At 43.8% G+C, this 9,868-nt stretch overlaps 1 protein-coding gene across 1 annotated transcript in view; it reads right to left on the reverse strand.

Annotated features, from left to right (window-relative positions):
- Positions 1 to 7,923: 7,923 nt before the first annotated feature.
- LOC137256278 (mucin-3B-like) overlaps positions 7,924 to 9,868 on the reverse strand; it is a gene marked incomplete at both ends in the record, with an annotated part of 9,696 nt that continues 7,751 nt past the window's right edge. The window contains one exon of the mRNA XM_067794018.1: positions 7,924 to 7,942. Coding sequence (XP_067650119.1) covers positions 7,924 to 7,942 — 19 coding nt within the window. The remainder of the gene's footprint in view (positions 7,943 to 9,868) is intronic.

The following is a 9,868-nucleotide window of genomic DNA, read 5'->3' on the forward strand; positions in this document are numbered from 1 at the left end:
AGTTAAATGCTGATGCTATTGATTGATCACTGGGTTGTATGATTACTTACAGAGTGTCACAATGTAGCTGGAACATTGCTTTAAACAAGAAGGAATCAACCAATCATTAAACATAGACAAACTTTATTGATAGCAACTTTCGATGCAGGTTCTTGTAATGCAGCGGTGCAATAATCTGTCATCCTTGCTTGACAGTGGTACAAAAATATGTCATCCTTGCTTGACAGTGGTACAAAAATATGTCATCCTTGCTTGACAGTGGTACAAGAATATGTCATCCTTGCTTGACAGTGGTACAAGAATCTCTCATGCTTGCTTGACAATGGTACAAGAGTCTTTCATCCTTGCTTGACAGCGGTACAAGAATCTGTCATCCTTGCTTGGTAGTGGTACAAGAATCTGTCATCCTTGCTTGACAGTGGTACAAGAATCTGTCATCCTTGCCTGACAGTGGTACAAGAATCTGTCACCCTTGCTTGACAGTGGTACAAGAATCTGTCACCCTTGCTTGACAGTGGTACAAGAATCTGTCATCCTTGCTTGACAGTGGTACAAGAATCTGTCATCCTTGCTTGACAGTGGTACAAGAATCTGTCATCCTTGCTTGACAGTGGTACAAGAATCTGTATCGAAACGTCGAAGTAGTTATGATGTTATCCATAAACTTTGTCTACATTGTACCTCCCAACTTATGAAATGCTGCTCAAAGAAATGTCCCTGCCAACTCTCATCTACTCACCAACCTTCAGACCAACTCACAGATATACACATCCATCAGTTTACTCACTCACTCTATCTCCTGCTCACTCATGGCAAGTTATCCCGCAAATCACACGCTAGTGGCATTAAAGTGCGAACAAAACACCAACCCTGACAGGAGAATACTGGAAAATTACTGACTGGGCTTTCCATCGAGTAGGCAGAAACACATACCACAATTGTTTTGGTTTTCCTCAAACGTCAAGATTGTAATCTAACCGAAATTAGTTCTAAACGGTCGTAACTCAAGTCTCTCACCAGATGCTCCAACAATACACTCACCAACGCACTCACTAACTCGCCAACATACTCACTGATTCACCTACTAACTCACCCCCAACTCACTACCTCACAACTAACCAACACACTCACTAACTCGCCAACAAATTCACTGATTCACCCAATAACTCACCCCCAACTCGAAACCCCACAACTAACCAACACACTCACTTGCTCACCAACAAACTCACTGACTCACCTACTAACTCACCCCCAACTCACTACCTCACAACTAACCGACACACTCACTAACTTAGCAACAAACTCATTCACCCAGTAACTCAGCAACACACCTACTATCTCACCAACACACTAACTCACCAACACACTTGCTAACTCGCCCACTAACTCGCCAACACACTCGCCCACTAACTCACCAACACACCAGCTAACTCACCCACCAACGTACTCACTCACACACAGCTCACAGAGTACCGGAGCGGTTCCCAAAGATCGTGCACCACCTTGTCCAAGTTTCCCACAAGAGTCAATATGGCCGCGCGTAGTCCCACAGGAACAATGCAACACGACAGTTCAATCCCACCAATAGCCCCATACATTCGAGTCTAAACTCCCAGTAAACAACTCCGCGTCAAAGCTTATTGTTTATTGCATAATAGGTATGATCAGTATCTCCATAAAGAGCGGCGTCCTCGACAGCTGTGACTGATGAAGAAACGACGTGTACAGGATCGCTAATCTCAGCAAGGCCAGTTCAGGCGAGACACTATGGATCGGAATAGGCCGACTATGATGGTGTAAGTACTGGACCATTCCTCTCCGCCCCCTGTCCAACCAATATCTGACCACGATATCCTTCAAACAGCTTCATCAATAACATGCCATTTCGAAGACAAGGATTTCGCATTCTTCGAAGAAGAGGGAGGGAAGAACATGTTCCTGTTGAGAGGGGAAATGTGAAGTTCGGAGTCTTGTACGGTCTTCACTGGCTAAAGCGGAAACCGAGTTTGGCAACTGTTTTCACACTCAGCCAACGAAAATTATTATTAGTCAGATGAGCTTGAATAAAATGAAAATTCAGTTGTTTTACTTATGCTGTTGATCACTGGATTGTCTGGCCGACCGTCGCTCTATAACCGGAATGCGGTGTAAACTCAGCGACACACTCATTATATGTAGGATCATCAAATGTTGTTGTCGAAGAAAAGTATCTTTGGGACCCAGGCGTTACGTTTTCGTGAGCGAGGTCAATCACCATCACTGTGATGTTTCCTGAATCTTGACAATTTCATTTAAGTCAAAAGGAATAGAGGCTTCGGTAACATTAATCATTTCAGTGGATTTATGAAAATGGACAAAATCAGGTTTGTTGGCTTGCATGCATCTGCGGCTGTACAACTGGACAGATTGTAATTGTTTACTCAAATTCTGCCTACGTCTCATTCTGCCTACAGGCATAATAAAAGTGTAGGAAGAATGAGAAAAACCAGGCCAGCCCTAATTTAGAAATGTCATTGCCCATGAGAATAACATAACACAACACTGATTGTATTAATATTTTATTTATAGTAGACAACATGAAAAATATGAAATAGAGACATTTGTATAACAGTTTTTCTCATGTTTGCCTGTCACTATTATCACTGTTATAATTGTAATAACACCATCATCAGTTTACACTTTCAATTTCAATCTCAAAAGATGGCCGGAGGCATCTAAAAACTGCAGCTTTGTCCTTCGACCTTGATGAAGGGCCTCCTTTACCTTCTACAAACGAGAATCAAGTTCACGATAAACTCGTTTTCTGCCATTCGGTTTACCACCATTATCCAGCTGAATTTTCTTCTTTCTGTCTGTTGATTCAATGCCCTTCAACTTGCTGATAAACTCGAATAGGTTTGGGTGGGACTTGCCAAGCGATCTGTTCAATCTAGAGTGTCAGCCCCGCAAGTGATTACTGGTGCGGGGACCAGCATTATCATGTTGGTTCCACATGGACTAATGGCACAAGGCATCATCGTCCACCCAGGTATTGGTGACGATATTCAAAGATCTGTTGAATAGGTGTGACTTCTGTCCTGGCACGTGTCCTCAAGGTACTCATCAGAGTAGTCGGATCTTCTATGACACCGTGGTGTCGGATCTTCGATGACACCGTGGTTATGTGGCGATGAGTTCTGAAAAAAATCGTTTACAGTGCTTACCTTTCCAGGGCAGCTGGTAAAGACACATTTCCAGTGAGTCACAGTCTGTCTGCGGTTTTTCGGGCGATACCTGAACCCTTCCTACTGGACTTGCTGGCCTCCTGCCTGGGAAGTGATAAACTCAACTCTCTGTAAACCAGCCATGACAGCAATGGTACAGATGGCTAAGTCAGTTTATATATTATGTCCACTTTATGGGTAATTTGAATGCACAAAGGGATATAGAGAGAAATCAGACTGGTTATAAAGATACGTAGTAGAGAAAACTACTTAACCAGGAAAACAAATGGATAAAGGTGGACAAGAGAGAAACCAGTGTGGTAATAATATTATAATGACACTATATAGAAAAAATCAGAAGAAGAAATTAAAAGGGATTAAAGTTGGATTAGAGAAGCCAGTTTCGTAATAGAGATTACTAATTAACCAGAAGAACAAAGAGATTAAAGGGGGATCAGGGAGAAACCAGTCTATTCAATGATTTCAACTGATAGGTAGCACTAAGAAAACAGTGAGTAAAGACACCAAAAAATCAGATTATTCCACTTTTTCTTGTGGGGAGGTAGGGTCAATTGTATCTATCACTTTCTCATTCTACCTGACCAGCAGACCATGGCTTGTGTTGTTTTTAGCTGTAGGATGAATGAGATGTAGGCCGAAGAGAGGACACCAATTCTTGGTCGTACCAGCAACTCAACAAAGTCGGGGTATGATTCCACAATGCCGTTTAGAAAGTGGTCACATGTAATACGTTATATTTGGTATTACACTTTCTTAGTAAAGTACTGATTCTAGTACAGTGAAAGCTGTCTAAACCGGCACTCACTGGGACTGAAGAAATAATCCGGTTTAGACAAATGCTAGATTGTATAGCTGATGGTAAATGTACAAGCTGTGGATGAGATTTAATGCCGGTGTTGACAACTTGCCGGATTGGACAGATGCCAGTTTTGACAGCTTCTACTGTACGTTTGTTGGGTTCAGTCCCATGCGTGATTCGAGCCCACACCCTCATTAGAAGTCATTTCCCAAATGAATGTATAGTTTATGTGAAGTAAAAACGAGTTGAAATAATTCCTGTTTCTTAATAACTGACAGGAAACTTGAAACTCAGATAAAGTTAACAATTACAACATCATCTCAATGAAGCTGCAAGTCAGCACCTAAACATTAAAATATATACAAAATATGTAGCTTCAATAGTTAATAAATAGTTCACAAAAAAGAATAACAATCAGCTTCCAGACGATAGTCTCATGCCATCGATGCATGGATGGTTTTTCGCTTTTACCATCGATTAGCTGCTATCGGAGACTCAGCAACTGCAGTCCATCGATAGTTCGATTCATTGCTCGACACATTAAGACATACCCCAGGTATGAGTCAGCCAGGGTTCCAATGACCTTCAGTAAGTGGCCATAATTGCAAATTTCTATAGACTTACATGTTAATTAATAATTTTCATAAATTGAGTAAAAGTCATTTTATTTTTATATTTTGCAAACATTTTTGGAAATCATCTTTGGTTACGTGAACATAATATCCTTTCATCTTTCCCTTGATTAGCTATCGAATGACACCTGATTAAGCACCATGTATATGTATAACCTGTAATCTATCCCATAGACAGCTAGTCACGTTAAACCTGATTGGTATGTCTAATATATGGTGTTTAAGTTGCAGTACTGTTCTTAAAAATCATCCGAAAATTGAATGGTAATTGTGTGTAGCTGAGCTGAGTTTCCATCAGGTAGATACGTTTTGAAAACAGTTCGGCCGAAACTAAAATCTATGAAAATTATCCTTGCAAGAGTAAATTAGCATGCAAGTCTATGGGAATTTCACTGCTGTGGCCACCTACTGTAGGTATTCTTTGCTTCAGCATAGAGTTATGGTAGTAACATCATGGTGTGTTAATTGTACAGGTGGGTTTGATGCGTGTGTGGCATAAAACATGGACCACGTGGCCGATACTCCTGCCCTCAACCGATAATACCTCAATAAAGAGGGTCTTCAGGAAGGACGGACAATCCATGTGAGATAAACAGGCCATCCTGGTTCACGTAAACATTTGTTTTCCGTTCTTATTGCTGTGTGGGAGAAGATGATGTTATTCCCGAAGTACAGTGGGAAATGGAAAAAAACTCTCTTTTTTAGCATTAATACCTACAATTTATGTACTAAATATGTGAAAGTGCGAAATACCTGTTGAACAAAGTTCGGTCTAACTACAGCTGCAGGGGTAGGGATATAGGGAACGTAGAAACAGGGCTTTACTTAGGAGAGATTAGTGTAGAAATGAGCAATGCGGTTATTTTTGTAAGTCCAAAGCCACTTATTTGGAACAGATTATGACTTGCGATGATATTGTATAACAAATGACACTTTTTAATAGCTCATTCTAAAATTAAACTTAGCTTCATTATAAACGATAGCTGTCGTTTAATACTGAATTTATTAAGGATGAAGCTTCCAAAGAGCCTCACCATCACTACAAAAGGACACAGGTGGGTGGGGTGAGGTGTGTGTGTGTGTGTGTGTCGGATTGGAGGGGTGGGGGTTGGGGGTCGTCTCAAACTGTGTGTCACAGACGGTGGTTGGGGTCGGGCTGGGGGATAAGGTACCCTCGATGTTTGTTTATGTTCCCTGAGCCCGTACGAACGAAGGGCTCAGGGAACATAAACAAACATCGAGAGTACCTCAACCCATACTCCCCTCCTGGCCAGTGAACAACTTGCAATATACCACGGGTCACGACAGACATCTGTCACCATCACTGTGTACACCATATGGGTGACGGTGGTTAGACGTGCAACTGTCATAACGTCATGCAACTAGATTAATCAATACAGTTCAATATTCATGAACACCAATTTAGGGATATTACCAATAATACCTGCCATCGCTGTCAAACCAGGATTCAACAGCGGCCAAAGTCAGGTTGTTTAAATTCATTGGAAGCCTGTATTGAAACTTAAATCTGAATAGTTTTATTACCGTGGAGGTATGGCATTCACAAACTCTTACATAAAATCCCGATTGAACAGTTGCGTTCTATAAATCACAAATTTATTCATAGTGCATTCCACATAAATGTTACTTTGTGAGGAATGTGGCCACAAGACAGAAAGTACATCGATGTTCTTGAGGGTTACACGTCACGTGGTTCAGGGGAATATTTGATGGGCGTAGCGAGGTGTGGTGTGGAGTTATGCGGCGTGGCGCGGTGTGGAGTAGAATGAGTGAGGAGTGAGGAGGGTGTGGAGAGGTGATATGTGGGCATGACGTGATGTGTGGAGAGGTGGGGTGTGGACGTGAGGTGACGTGACGTGGTGTAGAGAAAAGAGATGTGGTCTCGGCGTGGCTTGGCGTAACGTGGTGTGGCGTGGCGTGGTGTAGAGAAATGAGATGTGGTCTTGGGGTGGTGTGGCGTGACGTGAGCGAGATGGGGCTTGGCGTGGCGTGGCGTGGCGTGGCGTGGCGTGGCGTGGCGTGGCGTGGCGTGGCGTGGCGTGGCGTGGCGTGGCGTAGAGAAATGGGATATGGGATGCAGGGGTGACAGAGGCTGGATGTGATCGTGACGTGGCTTGGCGTGAGGGATATGTAGGAGTGACGTTGTGTAATATGGTGTGGATATTGGTGTGGGTGAGGATGGCTGTGTAGATATATAAGTTCACGTGACCCGTGGAGGTCCCGGAGTAGAACAGGCCTTCAGAAACCCATGCTTGCCATAAAAGGTGACTATGCTTGTCGTAAGAGGCGACTAACGGGATAAGGTGGTCAGGCTCAGTAACTTAGTTCACACATGTCATCGGTTCCCATTTGCGCAGATCGATGCTCATGTTGTTGATCACTGGATTGTCTGGTCCAGACTCGATTTACAGGCCGCCGCCATATACCTGGAATATTGCTGAGTGCGGCATAAAACTAATCTCACTCACTCACTAAAAGTTCACGTGGCTGCAGGTGTGACTGTTGGTAGACGACTATTTCGATATAAAGTGAGAGTATGGTTTTACGCTGTTTTTAGCAATGTTCCAGCAATATCACGGCGGGGACACCAGCAATGGGCTTCACCCACTGTACATATGTGGAGAATCGAACCCGGGTCTCCATCGCCAGGAGCGAATGCTTTACCCCACCGCCTCATTCCGATGTAGAAATTGATAGTTCTGATATGGGAGTGGATATAGCTGGACAGTTGTGTCTGTGTTGGTGGTTGTGGTTGTGGTTGTGGTTGTGGGTGTGTCTGTGTTGGTGGTTGTGGTTGTGGTTGTGGTTGTGGGTGTGTCTGTGTTGGTGGTTGTGGTTGTGGTTGTGGGTGTGTCTGTGTTGGTGGTTGTGGTTGTGGTTGTGGGTGTGGGTGTGTTGGTGGTTGTGGTTGTGGGTGTGGTTGTGGTTGTGGGTGTGTCTGTGTTGGTGGTTGTGGTTGTGGTTGTGGTTGTGGGTGTGGGTGTGTCTGTGTTGGTGGTTGTGGTTGTGGTTGTGGTTGTGGGTGTGTCTGTGTTGGTGGTTGTGGTTGTGGTTGTGGTTGTGGTTGTGGTTGTGGGTGTGGTTGTGGGTGTGGGTGTGGGTGTGTCTGTGTTGGTGGTTGTGGTTGTGGGTGTGGTTGTGGGTGTGGTTGTGGTTGTGGTTGTGGGTGTGGGTGTGTCTGTGTTGGTGGTTGTGGTTGTGGTTGTGGGTGTGGGTGTGTCTGTGTTGGTGGTTGTGGTTGTGGTTGTGGGTGTGGTTGTGGTTGTGGTTGTGGGTGTGGGTGTGGGTGTGGGTGTGTCTGTGTTGGTGGTTGTGGTTGTGGTTGTGGGTGTGTCTGTGTTGGTGGTTGTGGTTGTGGTTGTGGTTGTGGGTGTGGGTGTGGGTGTGGTTGTGGGTGTGGGTGTGGGTGTGGGTGTGGGTACATGTTTCGTGTGGTAGTGCGCGTGTGTGTAGGTGAGGATGATTCTATGTATATGGACGTTGATGTAAGTGTCAATGTAGGTGTTTGAACGAGGGGTGTGAATAGAACTGTGCATGGGAACTGGGTCTGGATATAAATGTAGGATGTGGATCATATGACTGTGGGTGTAATATGAATGTAGGATGTGGATCATATGGCTGTGGGTGTAATGTGAATGTAGGATGTGGATCATATGGCTGTGGGTGTAATGTGAATGTAGGATGTGGATCATATGGCTGTGGGTGTAATGTGAATGTAGGATGTGGATCATATGGCTGTGGGTGTAATGTGAATGTAGGATGTGGATCATATGGCTGTGGGTGTAATGTGAATGTAGGATGTGGATCATATGGCTGTGGGTGTAATGTGAATGTAGGATGTGGATCATATGGCCGTGGGTTTAGTGTGAATGTTGCTGTGCATACATGGGTAAGGGTGTGGAAATACTTGTCAATGTAATGTGTGTGAATGTGTGTGTGTGTGTGAGTGTGTACGTGAATGTGTGTGAATGTGTGTGTGTGGGTAATGAGGGTGTGTGTATTGTGCGTGTGAATGTAGGTGAATGCTTTCACAGTACAGTTTATCAGACATGAGTCATGCTGGAGAGGCTGTTCTAAAACTCCATATGTTCTATTACTTAATCAGGACTTGAAAAAATTGTCCAATTAATTAATTTTACGAAAACGTAACGCAAACGGTCCTCCAAAACGATGTTGGTTTCATTGAGAGAAATATCCGAACGTTGAAGTATTCATCCCCAAACAAGCAGAGAATGCAAAGATATCTTCCACCCACTGCTTCGAAGAGACAACGCGTTACGCAGTGCTGTCAGCTTCTTGCCGCGCCAGTGCCAATCTCCTGTGCATGGTGTTTGGTTATAACTCCTGACAGTGATGTCCTGGTTTGTCAGTTAAGGCTCAACAAACTTAACGAAGCGTACGCGCGCTGTTGATGAGCTACGACCTATCCGTGAGTAGGAAGCGCCCCAGATCAACCCGAATACGGCGATGGCACGAGTTCATCTTTGATGATATTCTTATTAAACGTATACCCTGGGCTATTTCAGAGACAAGAAACCCGTAGATGCTGCTGGTCGTATAACGACTTTGAAAATAGACCGAGGTGGCTCGAGGCATAAAGCAGACCGCATCTACACAGCTCAACGCAAAGGAAAGCGCGTCCTATTTTCAACCCAATAGATGATATAAGGCAAATGCATAACCAAGAGCCACTTTTTAGCGGAAATTATTACCACAAAAGATGCCCATTTTTTCCGAAATCGGTGATTTAGGAGCACATATAGAAAGGGCAAATGAATTATCAAAAGCCAAAAAGAACCAATGAGCTTCTATATTTCTTGAATGGAGGGCGAACTGTTGAAAAAATGGCAATGAAAAGTACAAAATTGAAAAGATGTGAAAAAATACTTGATGTATAATTCGGGTCTCCAAGAGCTGATGATTACGGGGAAAAGATGTCATTGAACTGTGAAGGAAGCCTTGGTTTGGTGTAATAAGTAGGTAGTGGGTGGTCAGTGTGGGAAAAGAAAACATTCTGGCGTTTAATGACTCACGTGTATTTGAAGTAGCGCCGTCCAGGAGACTTTTTGTATGTAGTCACAATTAGTCGTAGGGATGGTAGTGGACAATAAGTAGTAGTAGCAGCAGCAGCAGCAGTAGCAGCAGTAGTAGTAGCAGTAGTAGTAGTGGTAGTGGTAGTAGTAGTAGTAGGA

Source organism: Haliotis asinina, chromosome 11, assembly GCF_037392515.1.
Source record: "Haliotis asinina isolate JCU_RB_2024 chromosome 11, JCU_Hal_asi_v2, whole genome shotgun sequence".
Classification (NCBI taxonomy): domain Eukaryota; kingdom Metazoa; phylum Mollusca; class Gastropoda; order Lepetellida; family Haliotidae; genus Haliotis; species Haliotis asinina.